This window comes from Tursiops truncatus, chromosome 20 (genome assembly GCF_011762595.2).
Source record: "Tursiops truncatus isolate mTurTru1 chromosome 20, mTurTru1.mat.Y, whole genome shotgun sequence".
Lineage (NCBI taxonomy): Eukaryota > Metazoa > Chordata > Mammalia > Artiodactyla > Delphinidae > Tursiops > Tursiops truncatus.
Genome location: NC_047053.1, coordinates 36,587,425 through 36,609,729, shown reverse-complemented (window position 1 = coordinate 36,609,729; position 22,305 = coordinate 36,587,425). Strand labels below are relative to the sequence as shown.

Sequence of the window (22,305 nt, the reverse complement as noted above, 5' to 3'; positions counted from 1 at the left end):
GCTCTAGAGTCCATGAGCCACAACTACTGAGCCTGCATGCTGCAGCTAATAAAGCCCACGTGCCTAGAGCCCGTGCTCCGCAACAAGAGAAACCACAACAATGAGAAGGCCGCGCACCGCAAAGAAGAGCAGCCCCCGCTCGCCGCAACTAGAGAAAGCCCGCACACAGCAGCAAAGACCCAACGCAGCCAAAAATAAATAAAATTTTTTTTTTTTAAAAAAAGGACAGGGCTTCCCTGGTGGCGCAGTGGTTGAGAGTCCGCCTGCCGATGCAGGGGACACGGGTTCGTGCCCCGGTCTGGGAAGATCCCACATGCTGCGGAACGGCTGGGCCTGTGAGCCATGGCCGCTGAGCCTGTGCGTCCAGAGCCTGTGCTCCACAACGGGAGAGGCCACAACAGTGAGAGGCCCACGTACCGCAAAAAAAAAAAAAAAAAAAAAAAAAAAAAAAGTACATTCGGGACTTCCCTGGTGGTCCAGTGGTTAAGAATTTACCTTCCAATGCAGGGGACACGGGTTCAATCCCTGGTCGGGGAACTAAGATCCCACATGCTGCGGGGAAACTAAGCCTGTGCACTACAGCTAGAGAGCCGGCATGCTGCAATTAGAAGCCCATGCACCACAACTAGAGAGAAGCCCGAGTGCCGCAACGAAAGATCTCGCTTGCCACAACTAAGACCTAACACAGCCAAATTAATTAATTATTATTATTTTTTTTAAAAAAAGGACACTCCCAGTAAAAGGGGTTGGGGGTGGTCTCCGCATCCCAGCAGTAGATCACTAGAATGTGAGATCTTGCACATAACCCACACTACCAAAATCACCATTCTCTAGCAATTTTGTTCCCTACTCCCCTCTACCTTTCAATGTTCACATTAGTGCAATTTAAGAAGACTCTTTTTTTTGGCCGAGCCCTGAGGCATGTGGGATCTTAGTTCCCTGACCAGAGATAGAACCCACGCCCTTGGCACTGAAAGCGTGGAGTCCTAACCACTGGACCGCCAGGGAATTCCCAAGAAGACTAATTAAAATTCATGTGTGCAAACCAGTATTCCAAGATATTTTATGGGAAAATAAATGAATACTCAGTGTAGCAATGGGAGAAGAGCCTCTTAGATAAATGAATTCCTTAGTTAATTCATTTATTCTTTTCAACAATTTACTTTTCAGTGGCCTAGATGGAATTCTAAATAGAAGAGCAAGCTGTTTTTTCCTCATCCCCATATTCCAAGCCGTGGGACAGAGTGGAACTCTCAGTGAAGTGCATGCCTATTACAATTAAGGGCATTTTGCATTCCCTTTGATGAAGTTTTCTTCCCCTTTGCTTTCCTGCTTTATATGTCATTTGTGCGATATCAGGGCGATCAGCCAAAGTAGGAGAGAAGGCTGCACACTTAGCTGCACTTGTGTGTTTTCTTTATACATATTCAGTGATTAACTCGCTTGTTGCTTGGCAAATACTCTTTAAGCCTCTTGTGTCTATCTGCTCTTCTCCCAATTGGGGTATGTGCCTCCCTGGGACTCCATGATCAAATGTGGCGACTCTCTGGACAGATGCCTGGATCAGGGTATACGCATGGGGTGAGAGGAAGAGGGACGAAGCCCAGTGCATGATAACCGCTCAGGCGGAGACTAGGTTGGACAGTGAGGCAGAGTGGAGGCATACCCTTGGTGGTGACCAGCAGGGGGCCCCTCGCTACGTGGAGGGTTCCAACACCTCTTGCTTCTGTTTGGAAATGAGCTGCGCTTCCTTTAGAGACAGGTATACCTCTTCCTGAGGATCATAGTAGTAGAACTTTCGGATATAAGAGATCAGAGGCCTACGAATAACACAAGAGGGATACACACAAATGTTATACATAGCTTATAAAAGAAATACCACCTTGATTCAACCCTCCCTTCTTTTCAATCCCTGTATGGTTGAGACAACACCAAAGACTCTTTGTTGCCCTGACAAAATTCCCACTTTCTCCCTTATTATAGTTCTGTCTCCCTCCCTCTTACCACCTCCACTCTACCCTTCACAGAGTCTGCAGAAGGGAAGCCAACACACACACACACCTGCCTCCTTCCTGGCTGTAATGTGACATTTCTAAGTTAGGTGCTAAGACATAGGAGAAGTGAAAGGACAACGCCTGTGAGTTGCCAGGCTCTGCCTGTACACTCAGCTTGCAGGCCTCACGAACACTGCAACTAACCCTCCATTCCTGCCCCACCTCTAAAGACCCCATTGTACTTAGGCAGTGGGAGATCCGGGATGTGATCTATCCGGACGAGCTGTCGGATTCGGAATCGGCAAAGGTGCTGGAGGGATTTGACATTGCTGAATCGGGACACTGGATAGAGCAGCTGGACTGGAGTTGGTGGCAGTCCTTCAAGAACGAAAACCAAGAGAAATATTCAGATGACACTATACAGCTAACTATAATTTTCCTTATGAAGAGAATCCAGGGAAGGGAAATGGGGCTTCTTTACAGTTCATCTATGTGTTCTGTACAAAAGCTCCCCTCCACAAAGGACTGCTGATTTCCATACCACCACTACCATACTTCATACTCAAGGGAATCTATGCTCCCCTGCGGCAGGCCTCCCCAGCCTCACTCTTAACAGCTAAGAGTCTTGCTCTTCAGAACAGCTCAATGAAAAAATGCCGAGCTACAGACTGCTCGGAGCCAAGTGGCCAATCCCAGGCCCAAGGCTCTCAGTGCAGGGCAAGAATCAAAGGTATCCCTATTGGGAATGGGAGACACTTGTTTAGTATCTAGAGTACCCTGAAGGTGAGGACTCAGAAAGGCTGTTCAGAGGGGTCCCCACCAAATTCCACCTGAGAGGCTGGTAAGCAGAAGGCAACAGCTAGGATCAAATTTTATAAGCCTGTCACTCCTGCCATTTACTTCAAGCCGGGACAGTCAGGTTTAGCTACCTCTTACTCCCCACCAACCCTCCACCCCCACCAACCACCCTCCTTGCTTCTGAAATTTTAGGTTGGGTACAGGAACAGAAAAAAAGAGGATGATGCTTGTAAAAGAAAAGCAACTACAGTAGCTTGGGCAAGCTGGAATTGGTACTACTGTGCACACAAGTGCCTGCTGACTAATGCCAGCCACGGCTGATGGGAGCCCCACACTCTTATGTTTCATCGCAATATCAGCAGACTCTGTGCTGGGAAATTCCAACCCCCTCAGGGGTCAACACCACAGAATGGAGACACCCAGAATGGCAGGGACACTGAAACAGATTCAGGGGAACAAAGAATACCCTGGTTTCAATAAACAAAGGGGCTATGGAAAGTAAACAAGAAAAGTGCTCTCAGACAGAATCTGAGTTGCAAAACCTTTGAAAGAATTCTTTTCTCAGCCATTGCCATATCAAAAGAAATTCTGTAGACAACTTGTTGGGAAATAAAATATCTAGTATTTTTGGAGTTTAATTTCAACCAGTTTTTAAATTTTGTTTGAACGCATGAGAAGAAAAAATTAAAGCTTGTAGATTGCCTCCCAAAGCCCTTTCATGGTCGTTAACAACTGACTTTCTAAAAAAAATTGAAATACATGTTATGCTAAACAAGTAAGCTTATCTTAAAATCATTTAACTCATTCAGTCTTCAAAGCCGTATTCAGACAGATAGCACTATTATCCCCATTTTACAATGAAGAAACTGAGGCCTATTGAGCTGAGAGAATGTGCTCACAGCTCAGAACCAACAAAGCTGGCCTTCCCTGAACACCTGCTCTGTCTGAGGAAGAGTTTAGCCCAGGGAACCTCAAAGGAGGGTCCTCCAGGAGTCTCCTCAGAGTGCCTGCCCCTGTGACTGTCTGACAGGGGGGCTGTCCAGATAGTCACAGCTCCTTGATTCAGGACCAGTCTCTCTTGACTTCTCACCTCCATCCCTTCAAATCTAAGGCTTATATTTTGAAGCACTGTAGCCCTCCTCCACCCACACACACCATTAAAAAAAAAAAATTCACACATGGATTTTTCTCTTGAATATATTTAAACTCAAGTGGTTTTAAAATGATTGGGGTTCAAATTCCTCTTTGAATTTTACCCTTTCTCTCATGTTTTAAAAATAGTCTTTAGTAAATTAAACTATGACAAACAGAAAGCTTCCTGGGGGGTTGGTTGTAATATTGCTAAACTCAACATGACGTTTCAGAGATAAAAGTAATTTATGCACCTAATTATTTATTCCCAAAGAAGGACTATAGGACTTGTGCTTAAAGAGGTCAGGATAATAAGTAGCATACAATTATCTGACTGTTTGCCTACTTGAATTTTAATGACCATATATACTTGCCTATTTAATTGTGTTACTTTTAGCCTTAAGTTCACAAATAGCAATTTGAAACCTGTTAATTCTCTGATATTCCCTGGTTTTGCCCGCAAACACAGAAAATGATTGAAGCTCTCACATCCAGAGCTTGTTAACAGATGAGGTCAGAAATGGAAATAAATCCAACATAAGACACCAGTGCAGCGAAAGTGAAAGACAAGGTAGAAGAGTGATCATCAAGAACTTTCCTCTGGTCCTCACGCCAGGGTCCTGGGCGCAAATCCAGTTTCCAGCCCCTTGGCTATTTTCTCTTTCCCCAAAAAGGAGCAGGTTAGGAGTGACAAACGTCTTTCAGGTCTGAGCACCCAAACACCCAGGTCTTCCTCCCACAACAAACTGTTCCCTGAAGGCCAGAATTATCCAGCCCCAAACTTGTCAATAGGGCCAAATTGAGAAATTCTAGGATACAAGGAAGACATAGCCCTAAACAAGTAATCATGGCCTAAATGATGGTTACAAAAGAGGAAGCGACCAATTTCCTTAGAGTTATCCAATTCAAAGTGTGATTAAAAAAAAACAAAAAGTGTTTTCTCTTCAGGCACTTCACAGATGATGGAGATTCTCCCAACTAAGAAGGACACATTCACTTTGAGTTCTGGCTCTCACAGCAACAGAAGTTTTGTGCTAATCCGATCACATTCTCTTCCTGAGATTGCTGCTTGGTGTTAGGGGTTTAGTTTACAACTGTGAAATGGACCAGACTGAGGTGTAATCAGCAACCTCAGATTTACCATGACCATGCTCCAACACTGCCATGAGAGGAGATACGGGGCAAACCACGCTCAGGTGCCATCGTTTTCACCACCGATTCCTCCCCCAGATGCGAACTATTCCACTTATTAAATTCCTTCTGCTCCTTACTTGCCACCATCCAGAACTTTCCCATTAGTCCCAGCTTTAAAATTCCCATAAGCCCTGGCATCCTTTTACACCAGTCTGGATGTGCTGTGACTGCATCCAGCTCTAGATCTGAGCCAGAAAAACCTGACGTTGCATCCTGACTCTGCAACTCACTGCACATCAGTTTCTTAATCTGTATTTTAAAAAAGAAAAAAAAAAGGGAGACTGTAACATCCCTTCAAGGGATTTTGTAAGGGTTAAATGAAATAATACTAGCCCCTTGTAGGCATTCAGTTATCATCATCCCAAAGTCTAAACAAAAGGGCTCCTTTTAGAATGCACCGTGTTATAATCCCTGGTGCAGGCTGACAGAGCTCAACCTACATTCTAATGACTACCACTTCCTCAAGGGAATCCTCCCCCCTAATAAAGTCAGCCTCACAGAATGCCTAGACCTCTGTGATACGCAAAGGAAGGCAGCAAACAATGGTAAAGGAGAACACTGGCCTTGCCTTCTTTGTCCCGATCCTTCAAAGAGAGGTCACTTACAGTCTAGGGGTAAGTACTAATTCGCTTTGCCTTGTCAACTTGGTTACCATTTTAAGTGCAAATGGATATCCTACCTGTAGCATTCCTCACAGGTCCCAGAAAGACAGTCTCCACTAATAAACACAATTCTGACTTCTTCATGTCCTCTCCACAAATCCCAGCAAACTCAACCTGCAATTGGCTTACTGCTATTTTCTTCCCATAACAGAGGGTGGGAAATAAAGCACAAGATTTGGAGTTAGTTCGGCCTCAGTTTGAATCCTGGCTTCAGCACTGAGTAACCTTTAGAGTAAGTGGCTTCACTTTTTTTCTTCTAAGAAAGTCTTTATTCCTCCTTTATTTTTAGAAGATAATTTCGCTTGATACAAAATTCTAGGCGAGTGGTTTTTTGTTTCAAAACGTTAAATATTTCAATCCACTCTTTTATTTCTTGCATGGTTTCTGAAAAGAAGTCTGATTTAATTCTAATCTTTTTTTTCTTAATAGATCTTTATTGGGGTATAATTGCTTCACAATACTGTGTTAGTTTCTGTTGCACACCAAAGTGAATCAGCCATATGCATACATATGTCCCCATATCCCCTCCCTCTTGAGCCTCCCTCCCATCCTCCCGATCCCACCCCTCTAGATCATCGTAAAGCACCAAGCTGATCTCCCTGCACTATGCTGCTGCTTCCCACTAGCTACCTAATTTTACATTTGGTAGTGTACATATGTTGATGCCCCAGCTTTCCCTTCCCACCCTGTGTCCTCAAGTCCATTCTCTATGTCTATGTCTTTATTCCTGCCCTGCAACTAGGTTCATCAGTACCATTTTTTAGATTCCATATATATGTGTGTTAGCATACGGTATTTGTTTTTCTCTTTCTGACTTACTTCACTCTGTATGACAGACTCTAGGTCCATCCACCTCACTACAAATAACTCAATTTTGTTTCTTTTTATGGCTGAGTAATATTCCATTATATATGTGTGCCACATCTTCTTCATTTTTGGGCCTCACCCTTAAGTTTCCTCACTGACAAAATGAAAATAATCTTTTTTTTTTTTTAAGTAGACCAATCTATTAGCTAACTGTTGCAAGAAATTACAGCTACTGAAATAAAGAACCTGACAAAGTACCTGGCACATGATAGGCACTCAATAAACAGTAGCAATCACTGCAAGCTCTAACCCTTAACAATGTTAAAAATCTTACTTAAAATTTCTGCAGACAGGGCACATTTGTGGAATGAAACGTGCTATACCTGAGGAGTCCAAGACTCCATGAAGTCTCTCAATACTCTACAAGTAGATACATGCTCCAGACTTCAGAATCCTCTGAGAGGATTTCCCTGGTTCACCCACAAACAGAGCTGATTACCCACCCTGTCCTTGTCAATCACTGTCATGTCTTGTATTGAATTTAACATGTGCTCTTGCCTTTATCTTCCTACCTGTCCCCTTTTTTAAGCTAAGAGCTCTCTGAGCATAGAGAAGTGGCTTATTTTTGATACTGAGTTTAAAAAATAAATGTTTGTTTGTTAAATAAATACCCCAAAAGCCACAAACTCTAAAGATTGCTAAGCAGAGTCAGTTCCTGTAAGAAAGGATTCTAACATTTTCCTTTTAACCAAGTCAACTGCATGAGACCCAACTGTCTTGACAGCACTGAGGCAAATACTAAATGAAGTGAGAATTAATACGGTTCGCACCCTGTTGTGCCTTATTGAAATCACCAAGATTATAAAACACACTCCTGTAACCTGGTTCAATCCTGTTACTAATGTTCTGCTGGAGGCTTCCCTGTAACGTCTTTTTAGAGCAATTTCTTGGCACCCAGTTTGTTTAAGAACCTTAATTTGATTCAATGGCAAAGCATGAAGTTCTCATGTTAAGTTCTGTTTGTATCTTACAAATTCCTCAGTTAATGTGCTTGCCATTTTACTTTTTTCCAACACTATAAAAGCAGATTCTCGCAAACCATCCCTTCTCCCCACCCTTCAATAGAGACTATATAGCTACCTCCCTACTTGGGCAGAAAGACTACATAACCACACCAGCAAGGATGGGAACTGCCCAGTGCTCCCAAATGGAGACTAGTCTCTGTATTCAGTACTGGTAGGGATACGGGACACAACAAAAAGTATCTATTCTTTGGACTTCCCTGGTGGCGCAACGGTTAAGAATCCACCTGCATATATGTATACATATAGCTGATTCACTTTATTATACAGCAGAAACTAACATACCATTGTAAAGCAATTATACGCCAATAAAGATGTTAAAAAAAAAATAAAAAAATTAAAAAAAAATAAAAATCAAAAAAAAAAAAAAAAAAAAAAAAAAAACACCTGCCAATGCAGGGGACATGGGTTTGAGCCCTGGTCCGGGAAGATCCCACATGCCGTGGAGTAATTAAGCCCGAGCGCCACAACTACTGAGCCTGTGCTCTACAGGCCGCAAGCCACGACTACTAAGCCCGCATGCCACAACTACAGAAGCCCTTGTGCCTAGAGCCCATGCTCCGCAACAAGAGAAGCCACCGCAATGAGCAGCCTGAGCACCACAACGAAGAGTAGCCCCCGCTCGCCGCAACTAGAGAAAAGCCCGCACGCAGCAAAGAAGATCCAATGCAGCCATAAATAAATAAATAGGTAAATAAAAAGTATCTACTCTTTGACAGAAAGTTTCGTACAAATGGACAGAGCAGACTGCTATTAAATTCAGCCTCCTTGACACTCACCATTTCTAGTGAATACTCTTTTACTTTCCCTGTTCCCCAAGGAGATGACCTAAGAGCTCTCTGTTTCACATGTAAGTGTGAGATGCCTGGATCAGGGACAACGAGATACCTCTGCAAGTTAAATATTCACATGACTCCTGGACATCAGTGGTGGGATCAGTTTTTTCATTCATATGATCAAAGAAGCAAAGATTCCTTCTCAATATGTTGAGGGATCAATTCCTTCTCAATACAAGGGCAGGAGAGGGATCTAGGAAGAGTGGTTGCTACAAGAGCCAGGAAGAAAAGCTTCAGGTAAAAAAGCTTCAAGTGTTTTTGGGTTTGGTTTTTTTTTTTTGGGGGGGGTGCAGGGGAGGGGGTAGAGATCCTACACTGGATCATACCCAAGTCAGTTAAATAATTAATGTAACTATAGCCTTACCTGGAACCCTGGATCTCAAGAAATAGAGGAACTTCCCATTCTTGGAGTGCATGATGGCTCTCTTAATGAACTCCACCACTGATTGACAGCGATCCTCAAACTTGGGATGACACCACAGGCTGAAGGTTCCTGCCATGGAAAGTTAAGGAGAGGTAAAAATGCAAAACTTACTTCGAAAAGATTTGAGAGGCTGGCTTGAACATTTTAATGATTCTCACTTCTGGGAGGGTAGTTTTTAGTCAAGCTGAGTCAGACAAAGGTCCCTGTTCCTGCTTGTTCCACAACTAATGGAAAGATGTTGCCTTTAATAAGACATAAAGTAGGTCTTACAAGGTTTTTGTTAAACAATAATAAATTCAAGTCAGAAAAAGAGATATAAATAGATTTTGTTGGCTATGAACATGAATCTTTAAACCACAGACCATAAAGAAAAGACTGCTATAGCAAAAGCGAGTTTACATGACATACCCTCAAAAAATCTAAGTCTTCAAGTATGCATGGAATAGTCCAGGAAAGACAAGAACAGCAGTTTTGTGGGTCTCACTCATTCATATGTGTGTTAGGCACAAAAATCAAATTCTAAGTCTTTTCTTCTGTAACTTCTAAAATCCCATGCTCCAACATGTTACAAAGATCCCACCCCAAACTTTAGAATCCCGAAGGCAAAAGGGAATCTGAACTCCCATGACTTAAAAAAAACAACAACAAAAAAACTCCAACAACTAAAGCACTAAATCCAAAGGAGTCACAAAAGGGATACTAATCACTCAAGAGAACTATAGATGTGAGTCTCCCTAATTACTCTCACAGGATCACTTAAAAAGACGAAGACAAATGTTCCACTGCAAGCTGGCAACTGAAAGGCCCACAGGCTTCTATTAAAAATTCCATTTATTCAAGGAATAAAAGTCCCTTTGAACAAAAGGTAACTGGAGAACCATTTGAAAACGCCCTCCCATTCCTGGCATCTCACCTATCAGGAACCTAGAGGTCAAGCATTCATTCTTCATTTCCATGGCCTAGTCACATCATTTTAATAGGTTTATAAAAGCACTTCACTCTGAAATGCTTTTTCTTTGTTTGTTTGTTTGATTTTTGTTTTTAGAAACAGCAGGAAAACAGGCAGCAGTCTACCCCACAGTTCTCTAATTCTCAGGTCTTTGGACTGAAGTTCCTTTCTCTTCATGCATCTCGAAAGCAGAGGTGGAGGGGCTTCCCTGGTGGTGCAGTGGCTAAGAATCCGCCTGCCAATGCAGGAGACACGGGTTTGAGCCCTGGTCCGGGAAGATCCCACATGCCACAGAGCAACTAAGCCCGTGCACCATAACTACTGAGCCTGCGCTCTAGAGCCCACGAGCCACAACTACTGAGCTCGTGTGCCACAACTACTGAAGCCTGTGCACCTAGAGACTGTTTTCCGCAACAAGAGAAGCCACCACAATGAGAAGCCCATGCACCACAATGAAGAGTAGCCCCTGCTCGCTACAACAAGAGAAAAGCCCCGCACGCGGCAATGAAGACCCAACGCAGGCAAAAATAAACAAATAAGAAAGCAGAGATGGGGGCAGAGGAAACCATGGACAAAGCTATGCTGACCTAAACAGGTACTTCCTGTCTAACAGGAGAAGCAAACCAAATAAATCCCGCAGAACATGGCTGAGAACAGGAGAGAGACAGTGGTGCCTGAGAAGAGCATGAAAGAGCCCCTTACGTGAAATGCAATATCTAATATAGCTCATTTGAAGTTGATCACATGTGGGAAGAGTATGAGGGATAGGGGGGCAAGTCCCTGAAACGCCCCAGAGTTCTCCACACTTTTTAAATTTGTAGCATATTACAAATTTTTGACAAAGGATATATTAGCCAGCCCTACCACCAATGACCATCACAAGTTTGTGGCCCAAGTCAAATACAGAATGCCCATCCAGACTGCAGTGTTGAACAAGTCAGCTTCTCGACATCACTGGAATATTAAGCACAACCGGACCACAGAGGGGGAAGTACTGCCAGGAAGGAAGACAGACAGTCTAAAGCACGTTGATCCCACAAACTCTCATAGAGTTCTGATGACTATTTCCTATGAGACTACAAAGCTGACCAAAAGAAGACATAATTATCACCATGCTGCCTGGCAAGAAGAGCTGATGGGACTTCCAGGCAAAGAAATTCAGAACAGAACAGTCACAGGATCAACAAATTCTCCTCTTTGTATATATGATTTAATAGTAAATATCTCTAGATGGTAAGTTTAATTATAAACCAAAGTTTGGAAGAATGTGTCTAATGGTCCTAGGTTATTTCTTCCTTCTACCAAGAGTTTTACTGGCTTTTTTCTGTTCTTCTTCAGACTCTCCAATTTAGTAGACAAGATGCTGAGAATACTTTTAAACGGCACCCTTAGGCTCCTCCCAACCCCCACCAACATTTCTTCCAGTGATCGAAATCAGTGCCCATATCAATATTCAATTGAGTCTACGAGATTTTCCTCCCCATTCACAGTTCCATTTCTATGAATCCTTCCAATGAAAAAGTCAGATAGCAAAGGTAGGAAAAGGCAAAGGGGGAAGAAGCCTTCCTTCAAATGCCAGCACCTCTCACCTCTGTAGTGCTCCATTCTGGTGTGATGGGTGATACCCTGTGATCGGAAACTGAGGCTCAGGATATAACGAGGATCAGAGCTGTCTCGTACCAGGAAAGAACCATCGGGCTTGCCTTTCAGCTTCATCTCTGCATCTTCCCAATTCATCGGCCCCCAATACCAACCACACTATCAAAGAAGAAGTGGTCAAGTAGTTAACAGAACAGAGAAATGTCAAAGTTTTCAGCACAATTTCTCTTACCACAAGAACTCCGTTTCCAAAACACTGCAATAGGTAAAGGCTGCTAGGAGTGTCCCAACCATTAGCAATGAACACCAGGTTCATCACACTTTTAGGTCTCCAAAGTAACAGAAAAATAATTTTACAATTCTATTACCAAGGCCCTACAAAGAAGAGAAGAGCGAGCTGGGTTAACTATGTAAACATTTCTCCATCACGTTCAGATTTTTTTTTTCAGATTCAATTTTACAACATCTCTTATAGAACTAATAATAGCAGTATATTGTTTTGTCACTGTAAATACAGAGGCAAGGAAACTACTCTTCCTCTAAAAATAATAAAAGGGGAGCTGGAACAGAATTAGGAGAACGCAAGAGGAGGCACCACTTACCTTCTCCAGCTCTCGAAGGCTGGCTGCAAAGCTGCTTGAGTCGGGCCGGTAGAGGGGACACTGGAGGGGTGGCGGGGGTTGGCTGTGCAGGGATTCGGCTGCTCGGAGGGGAGCGATCCGGGGAAACGCATCTGCAGGGCAAGAGAGTGGCGGTCACTTGTCGACCCTCATTGTTCCCAACCTCAAGAAGACCGTCCCCCCAAAACAAAGAGGCTAACTGAAGAGGGGCAAGGCATTAGAAGATAAGCCAGAAACGGTGGAAGCCAAAGCAGTGGGGAAGAGCTGGATGGGCTGGGACAAAAAGCTGTGTGGGCTCGTGTAAGCTGTGAAGGATGGGTGGGGGCGTTTAACCCCAGGAAAGGGGTAAGGAGCAGCTCACTAACCTGACTAAGGTGACTACTTCAGGGCCTTCACCAGCCTAGAGCGATTCCAACTTCTCCCACCTCGAGGTGAAGTGCCAGTAAAGCAGCCTTGGAAATAGTGACTCGCCTACTTGCCCGGGAAGAGCAATGATTTTGCCAGGCAAGTAGATTTTGCCAGGTGAGTAGAAAATAATTCATTTCATTCATTTTATGCCTTGGGTACTGGAGGCTGGCAAAGCAGGTATGGGCTACTGAATGCTTGGGACTTACTTACAAGGCTGCAGTAAATGCTAAAAGCTTAGAAAACCACAGAACTTTGAAAACCAGCAACATATTAAACCTCCTCCCTCTACTAAAATTAAGGCAGTTTCCTAAATGATACTGACTCAAAGACTGCAAAACAGTTTCAGCAGCAAAGAGACAAAAATATCCAATAGTCTTTTATCTCTACCAAAAATCAGATTCACCTCCATAAAGAAAACGGGTTAGAAAAACCAGTTCTTGGCCTCATTTCCAAGGAGTTCTGGTCCAGCCAAGGGGATACAATTTAAGCTTTCTCATAAATTCTGTTATTTCCATAAATAAATTTCTCCCATCCTTCAGAAGTATATCACTTGGTACTCCCCACTCTTGCAAGTCCTGCGTCTAGGCTAAGCTAACCTGGGGCATGAGGTGGAGGAGGCGGAGGTAGGGGGAAAGACTGCAGGGAAGACCCCATCGGAGCCACAAGGACAGATGTAGGCAGCGTCCCACTGATATCATCTAGAAGAGAGAACAAAAGCAAGAGGTTCAGAAATATGGGCACAGAATGAGCAAGGTGAAGGCAGAGGAGAGGGAGAAGGATCATCAGGCTGCCCTCTGGGGCAAGATGGCCTGACCTTCACCCTGTCTTTTTGCACACAGGGCAACAATCATCTTAATCTGGTTTCCTTGGCTTAAAAGCAGGAAAGTAAGGATATCCCTAAAGCTGCCTACTAGCAGTAGATTCAGAGCAAGATAAATACCCTTTATAAATAAATAAAGATCGAATCCATATGTGGACAGTAGATGTTATAGCATGCAGGTAAGAGACCCATTTAACCACTTCGGGAGAGGACAGGGGTGCTGAGAAAGGGACAAGAAATAATTGGGCCATCAATAGAAACCCAGGAGCTTGTTTGGCTCCTGGCAAGGAACAACAGGTCCATAGAGCTCACCCTCCCACTAGGGCAAGAAGACAGAGAGGGGAGGAAACTATACCTAGGAGGCTGAGGCTTCTTCTTGGAGGAGGAGGGGGAGTTGGAGGGTGTGGAGAGGTCAGGCCCCGCTGAGAGATGTCCACGTCCACAAGTGACACTGTTTCACCTGAGGGATTCATGGAGCAAGCATGTTACAGTAGCACCTTGCCCAAAGCCGAGGCCAGGAAGCAAAGGGAAACAGAGGGCAAGCAAGGGAGGCTAGAGAGGTCCATGGCTCTCAGAAAGCTCAAAATCTAATGCTCCTTGGCTGGAATCCCACACCCCGCCCAAAAAAACCACCTGAGAAGTCAATTTTAAGTTCCATCATTCCTTAACCCCGTTAAAGATCAAGGATCTTTAAGACAAAAACATGGGATTGACAGTTGAAAAGCCAACTAATCCTGGCTCTGCCACTGAGGATATAACCTTGACTAAGAGGTCTTCTTTATTCAAATAGAACCCACACCACTTATTTTTTACAGATTTGTATACCAATTTTTGCCTCAGAGAGCAAGGCAAGCAGCTTGTTACAAGCCCAAATGGACATGGAGAGCAAGTGCCATTTAAATGTAAGAGCTGTTAAGCTGAATGCAGATAGAGGCCCCAATGCTAGCTCTACCTTCTTCCTAAAGGGCTTTCCACATCTAGGTTTTCCAGGATACTCACTCATAAGAGAACCAACCATTTCAGATATCCATTAATTCCTAATAGTTGAGGCTGCAAAGGCCGAAAAGTGCATTTACAACCCTAATAATTAACTACTTCCTCAGTCAGCCAAAAGTCAGGCACATGGTTTCCTTACTTCCCAGCATGTCACGCAGTTCTGTTCTCTGCCATATACACTCCTTCTTGCCACCCAACCCCGTCTAACCTCTCTCCACTTGAATCACCAGAGAACGAAGGGTATTTTATCGACAAAAGGTTGACAGCCAAGAATAAGTTTGTTTTGGTAGGCCTGATCCACAACTCAGAATTTGGGATTTCTGTAATTTGGCCCTTAGGGTGTTATTTCCAACACCTTCTTCTTATTTGGGAAGCTGAATTACCCCTCAGCTAGAATTTTAATGTTTCCCAGTTAAGAAAATGAGGTAACAAATATCTCTAAAAGGCCAGAAGCTGGGTTTTCAGAATCTAATATGGTTTTTTTTAACAAAGGTCTTGAACACTAATTAAGATAAGCAGAAAAGCTCTACCAAAAGTCATCAGTGGAAGTTCTAGGAACTCATCACACAGCTTAATGACTGAGGGCCTAGTTGCCCAGAGCAATGCAATGAGCCCAGGTTTCCTGAAGGGTCAGAGAGGTCTAGATTGTATGCACTTAAAGGATGTAATTCAAGAGAGCTAAGGCTCTTTGAAATAAGAACGTGGAACCTGAAACTACAAATGTGGGTTTCATTACTTTAAAAGGGAAACAACTACTAACTAGAAAGACATTCTGCTACAGGATAAGATCCTTTAATTCGTTGCTTGGGATAAGAACAGAGGGGATATGAACAGAGGACCTCCTTCTCCACCTGTGCCTAGTGTAGGCACCAACTCACCTGTCCTGACAGCTCACAGCAGTCTACCCAGTGATGGGGGTTCCACTAGCTGGCTTAACATTTTCCTGGAAATGTCCAGTCCCAGATCAGAATTCTTGCAATCATCTTTTTTGAGGGACACAGTATCCAAAAGAGTTTGAAATTGGGATTTGGTTTAAAGGCTTCTCAGCCATGCCCAGTGAAGAGCACTCAGTTTCTGAGATTTGAGGCTGTGAGCTCCAGACTTCCTTTTCTACAGCTCATTCAAGCAGGAGCTTCACACCTGACTCACAAAACAAAAGGTCTCCCTCTCAGAAAAAGCCCCCCTTTAAAGGAGAAGGCAAAAGGACATTTGACCGCTTTCCTACTTTAGCAACTGTGTTCCCTGCTGCAAGAGGAGAGACTTAAATTAGATCCAGTGAAGAACCCTTTAACAGCTGCAAGAACTGCTAGCCCCTAAAATGGGTAAGACAAGAGTTCATGTGATCCCCTTTGCCCAAAGTCTTTAAAAATAGACCAGATCATCATGGATCATGTTTATTAGATAATCCATGAACTCCCTTGGAAGCAGGGACAGGAACTGTGTGACTTTTGGGGAGTCCTTTATGCGTTATGAGCCTATAAATTTGTAATTTCTACTTTTAATTTATATGTGATGACCCTGAACTAAAGCCTGCATAACTGCCAGGGCCACATAATTACCAGCATGCAGTCTCTACCTCAAACTATAAAACATCCAAAGTCAAGAATACATTTCACACCATAAAAATAGCCTCACCCCAAACCCAGCAGGCACGAAATGAAGAAAATAACTGCAGACATGCTTGAAGCTCCCTCTGAGATGCATCTGCAAGTGTTTCCTGACTCGTCTCAGAACACTCGTGCTTTCAGATGTCAGAAGAAAAAGAAAGAGATCACCCTTACCTGTGAACAGGGGGCTGAAGGAGACTGGAGAAAAGGCACTTTGAGTTCTTGTCAACCTGGGTTTCCTGAGGGGTGAGAAGCACACAGAGAATGAGGTGCGGAATGAACACACATGCATTTAAATCACTGCAACAACAACAACAATAACAAAAAATCACTGCAACACTCAATTCCAGATGCACCAAAAAACAAAGCAAACCCTAGTCGTTGTCAGCCACACTTTTGTAATAAAGCCTAAAATTTAAAGGGGGAGAATAAAACAATTAAGGCAATTCCTAAATAGATTTGGCTACAGAATTCAGCAGCCTACAAAGCAATAAGAAATCTCTTTGGAGCTTTCCATACCCATCACATTAAAAGACTAAAACACCTTGAGTGGTAATTAGTAAGTCCATTTCTAGAAGAAGCAAGTCGCACACAGAGTTGATTTTCACATGGGAGCCAAGAAAAAGGTTCTTGACCTGAACAGGTGCCACCTCAGAGCACCAGCTTTCCCTCTGGGCCTGCTCCTAGGAGCAGGAAGTCCCAAAATGAATCAGGCAAGATTTTTGGACTTGAGGACAGCACTATAGGATACACATGCAATCTTCAACCAGTAAGAACTCTGATTTTTGCAAAATGCCTCCATGCCATAGGTCAAAACCAAAGGGGAGCCTCTTCAAGTTAGGAGCTCTACCTGGCACCCAAAGAAGACGGCCTCTTCCCCTTTGAGAGCTGCCAGTCACAGCTCTCCCCCCAGGACTGCTCCTGATACTGCTCCCAAACCAGCTGGAAAACCCAGATGTCCTGTGAAGACACACCAATTTCAACTGGCTTTTGGGCGAGAAATGAAAGAAATCCAAAAGACTCTGACAAAGACTTTCTGGCTAGAAACGTGCTGAGCTCAAAAAACTCACCTCAGAATGACTGAATTGACTAAAAGGGAAAGAAGTTGAGGAGGTGATGAAAATATGCTATACCTTGATTATGGCAGAGGTTATGATGTTGACATCTGCCAAAATTAATAAAACTGAGCAACTTTAAAAAGGTGAATTTTAGGTGGTATATAAATGATATGTCAACAAATCAGGCTTAAAAAAAAAATTCTACCACCAAATTAAATGCCTGACTCCACACCTTGTAGCTGGCTCACTTTCCAAAATTACTCTCACCCAAAGGTTGAAATAAAACTTCAACTTCACCAATAGACAGGGGCAGAAGCAAAGAAAATCCAAAATGAAATCCTATTTTAAAATATTTGACTTTGGAAGATCTTTATTCATTTATGTTTTAACAGAGATGTCTGCTCTTCTCAGAACTCACTTCAAACAGAATTTCAAAACCATACTGTGAAGACCTTACTCAGAAACAGCCAAGATGCCGGAATCCCTCTCCTGACCTATCTCACACGCCCTCTGCAGCCACCTCCACGATGAGGCTTGAGAAGTCTAATGATGGTGCCCACTGTCAACGCCCCGCCCACAGCACACACAGGAGAGGTGGCTACATCAGAACAAGACACAAGCACACACAGTCCCTCTATTTATAAAAGTTGCTCATGGCAGTCTGCAGCTTAGTTTCAACACTCCAGAGGGCTGGAATGGAAAGTTAATTCCACTGGACATTAACTTTAAGACTGAAGAGCTTTCAAGCTGATTTTTATTCAGTAACTTGTGGATACAACATTAAACTCAGCAAGCAGAAACCTAAAGCCCTGGCCTTTCGAAGGGTTCACACCTCAGCCATTTGGCAGTTTGCCTCTTTTCAAAGGAAGCTGCGTTACTCTGCCATCTGCCCATACTGGGGACGAGCCTCCTCAGTGCCAAGCACTGAAGAACAGCAGTACCCAAACGCACACATCTTGCGGAGGCCTTCTCACTCCAGCTCATCTTCTCCCCGCCCCTGGCATTTTGAAGAAAATCATAGTTTCTAGGATCTAGAAAAAGAAATACATACGACTCTAAACCCAAGCGGAGCCATTTGAGAGCCCTAGGATGGCTTTTTCTGGCAAATAAGGAAGGTTAAAGAAGTAGAAGGTCTAAGAGGCTGAAAGGCTAATAATAGATATGAGTGCTTCCTTCTCTCTTTGGGGAGATATTGTCTAACTGAAAATCCAAAACAGTTTCTGTCTCAAGGATCCTGAGAGCATTCTAATGGCAGTCATTCATGAAAAGACCAATCTAGACAACTATAAAAAACAAAGCAAGGGAATGATGAACATAAAATTGAGGATGGTGGTTGGTTACATGGGGGAGGGCGAGATGTAATCAGGAAGTAACACACAGGGGTCTTCAAAGGTACTGATAACATCTATTTTTTAAGCTTAGTGATGGTTACCCAGGTACACATTTCATTATTATTACTGTACATACACTTTATACATCTCTTCTTATATATATGAAACATTTAAAATGATAACCATTCTAAGCTGGATGTGCTGTTTTTTGGAGAGCAACATGAATGACACAGCTCCAGATAACATTTTTAACTAACCCTTCTATACTACATTCCCATATTATTCTATTCCTCCCCAGACCACCTTGACAAGCATTAGGGTACAAAGTTAAAGCCACTGTAACTCTGCCAGTGGGCCACTTGCATCTTAGCAGCAGAAAAACCTGATGGGTGGTGTGGGGTAGGACTTGGTGGGCTATGCCTCGGATGGCAGAACAAGACAGGGGCAGCAGAAGACCTTAGGTAAAGGTCTTCTCTGAGGCAAGTAGTCCTTTGTGTCAGCTATGCACTGCTTGTGCTGCAGGTAACAGAGATAGGATGCCTCTGTCCATTTCCACTCTGCAAATTACTAACTGTATAGCAACAGATTTGTGGGATAAAAGGAGTTCATTAGACTAGACAGGCTGACAACACACTGATATAACCACTGGCCACTTTTCAAATTCCTTGAAGCCTAAAATATAAACAATGAAATAGTAATGCTTTCCCTCTCTTGTCCATAAATCCCCTCTATGGTGTCCTAAGACTTACACATGTCCTTTTCTAACTTCTAAAGTAGAATGTCCAGATATCAGGTTTTGCGGCCACAATTTACCTCTGCCCCTGCTAAGGCACACTGCGCCAAGCCAGCCAGCCTCTGCCATTGCCAACACATCGTAAGCCAGTGTCTGCTCTTGAGCTACAGGCACAAAAACCACATGTTCATTTTTAGTTCCAATACACAGACATCTGTGCAACACGGTCAGATCTGAAACTCCACCATAAACCAACTAAAGAACCTATGGAGGGAACTTCCAGAGAAAAGCCCAGAGGTGTAGCCCAAGGTCTAAAACCTTAGGAATGATGTCAGTGGACAAAATGTTAAGAAGTAAAAGACACAAGACTCAAATGGACAGAGATTTCTGAAGCCAGGCTGCTCATTCCAAAAGAGAGCTTGTCAACCACAACCACTTCATGGAAAAATAGTTAAAAAGATCAACAGAATATGGACCCAAAACCGAAACATAAAGTCAGACCCTCCTTGGGACTTCCCTGGTGGCACAGTGGTTAAGAATCTGCCTGCCAATTCAGAGGACACGGGTTCGAGCCCTGGTCCTGGAAGATCCCACATGCTGCCAACTAAGCCCGTGCGCCACAACTGCTGAGCCTGCGTGCTGAGCTCTGAGAAGCCCGCACACCACAACAAAGAGTGCCCACTCTCCACACTAGAGAAAGCCTGCACGCAGCAACGAAGACCCAATGCAGCCAATAAATAAATAATTTTAAAAATAAAAACACTTGGAGTTTAAAAAAAAAAATCAGACCCTCCTCACCACACCATAAAATCATTTTGCTCTCAGCATGTCATGCTCTTTCTCAAAAAGACCCCTTAGACCTGAAGACCCAGGAAAACAGAGAAAAGGGTTTCTCATGTCTGCCAGGTCTGTCCACGACAGCAGGGCCCCAAATTGATGCCAAGGGAGCCTGCCTCTCTTTCCAGAATTGAATCTTTCTTCCCAGATAGGAAACCACTACAGAACTGTTCTCCATTTTTCCACCTCACAACTATGAAGACTGCCAGTAATATCCTCAACTGGTAAGTAAGAAAAAAACAAACCTTGAGAAATGAACAAGGTACCCATTTCCAAACAAGTATGTATTATGTGATGATTCAAAAAAGTAAGATCAAATGCTATTTCTCACCAAACACAAAGGAAGACAATCAGCTAAACATATGTGAAACAGACAAGGGAACTTCACTGGTTTTCCTGAAATAGCAATCGTATATAACACTGAAGCCCACGGGCATCAAGCCCAGCTCTCTGAATCCCAACATATGTGTGTTACACCGCCTAGCCCAGTTCTTCAGAACAGAAACCTGATTAGCTGGTGGGCCCATTTCTTCCTTCACTTCAAAAGAGTTACCTAAGCTAACTCATACTAGACCTAAGGCTCTGTATATCCAGGAAGGTCAACTTAGCAGACTCTAAAGCATCTGAAAGGAACTAAAGTTTGCTTAATGTTAAAATATGTAAACTGTTAAGCCTTATTAATGATTGTAGGGGGACTTCCCTGGAGGTCCAGTGGTTAAGACTCAGCGTTTCGGGCTTCCCTGGTGGCGCAGTGGTTAAGAATCCACCTGCCAATACAGGGGACATGGGCTCGAGCCCTGGTCTGGAAAGATCCCACATGCCGTGGAGCAACTAAGCCTGTGCGCCACAACTACTGAGCCTGTGATCTAGAGCCTGTGAGCCACAACTACTGAACCTGTGCACCACAACTACTGAAGCCCGCACGCCTAGAGCCCATGCTCCGCAACAAGAGAAGCCACCACAATGAGAAGCCCGTGCACCGCAACAAAGAGTAGCCCCCACTTGCCGCAACTAGAGAAAGCCCATGCGCAGCAATGAAGACCCAACACAGCCAAAAAAAGAAAAAAGAATCCTCCTGCCAATGCAGGGGACACGGGTTCGAGCCCTGGTCTGGGAAGATCCCACATGCCACAGAGCAACTAAGCCCATGTGCCACAACTACTGAGCCTGCGTTCTAGAGCCCGTGAGCCACAACTACTGAGCCTGCGTGCCACAACTACTGAAGCCCATGTGTCTATAGCCCGTGCTCCGCAACAAGAGAAGCCACCGCAATGAGAAGCCAGCACACCACAACGAAGAGCAGCCTCCGCTCGCTGCAACTAAAGAAAGCCCGCACGCAGCAACGAAGAGCCAGCGCAGCCATACGTACATACGTACATACATAAATAAATAAAAAGACTCTGCGCTTCCGCCACAGTGGGAGCAGGTTCTATCCCTGGTGAGGGAACTAAGATCCCACATGCCGTGCGGCATGGCCAAAAAAATAAATTAATTAAATAAAATTAAAAAATGATTGTAGGAGGTACTTTCTAGTAATAGCTGTGGGGAAGTTAAATGCTGAGAAGAGCAAAGAGAATCATGCCCAGAGGTTACTGTAAAAGCCCCAAATTATACAGCAAAGACTGCAGAGACTCGTAATTAACTCCAACAATAAGAAGGCAGGCATATACCTTCTGGCAAAAGACTGACATTTCTCATGGCTTCCAGGTCCTACCAATCAAAACAAGAGCACAAGCTAAAAATCCAAACTTATCCTTCCTCCCAACAGGGCGGACTTACTAAGGAGGTGCAGATCCATAGAAATCACAACTACCCTGGCCAGACTTACCAAGCTTCTCACAGCTGCGAGGCTGCCAGCAAGACTGGCACATAGTAAGCTGTGGAGAAGCTAACAAGAAAATCTAACAGCACCAAATCCTAAGCACTAAAAAAAAAAAAATCACCAGTTCAATCTTACTGCTTCTCCTCCAAAAGCACAAAATATTCCATCTCAATTTCTCTTGTCTTCACTCTATTCCTATAAGGACAGGAACAAGACAGGAATCACTCCCATTTTACAGATTAAAAAACGGGGGGAAGTATGAAGAAGACAAAATTGGCCCGCATCCCACAGCTGATGCTGGAGTCCTACATGGAATCTAAATGTTCACATTCTCTGTACAACATGCTGCCTCCTAACAGCAGTCAACCAAACGTTCATACATGAATACCTAGCTCTTCTCCAATTCATCAGAAAAAGCTCTTGGACCAAAAAATGTAATTCTCCAGTGCCCTGAACTAAGCTTCTTTGCAGAGCTACAGCCCAATTTGCTCTGCAGTAGAAATCTGTATTGTGCTTAGTGTGAGGGTTGGTCACAGAGCAGCCAATGACCATTAAATTCTGCTTCCAAATGCAAAAAACCGTATAATGTTATATGCC

The 22,305-nt window shown here is 43.7% G+C and overlaps 1 protein-coding gene across 3 annotated transcripts in view; it reads right to left on the bottom strand.

The window, feature by feature from the left end:
* SOCS7 (suppressor of cytokine signaling 7) overlaps positions 1–22,305 on the bottom strand; it is a 33,400-nt gene that overhangs the window by 8,323 nt on the left and 2,772 nt on the right. Inside the window, exons 2-9 of one of the 3 annotated variants that reach the window (XM_004332421.4) lie at positions 16,102–16,166; positions 13,680–13,784; positions 13,101–13,202; positions 12,079–12,209; positions 11,467–11,635; positions 8,869–8,997; positions 2,237–2,372; positions 1,667–1,820 (exon numbers count right to left, since the gene is read on the bottom strand). In XM_004332421.4, the coding sequence (XP_004332469.3) occupies positions 1,697–1,820; positions 2,237–2,372; positions 8,869–8,997; positions 11,467–11,635; positions 12,079–12,209; positions 13,101–13,202; positions 13,680–13,784; positions 16,102–16,166 (961 nt within the window). In that variant the 3' untranslated portion in view covers positions 1,667–1,696. The remainder of the gene's footprint in view (positions 1–1,666; positions 1,821–2,236; positions 2,373–8,868; positions 8,998–11,466; positions 11,636–12,078; positions 12,210–13,100; positions 13,203–13,679; positions 13,785–16,101; positions 16,167–22,305) is intronic. The other 2 variants (XM_019924973.3, XM_033846899.2) reach the window with 2 other exon arrangements.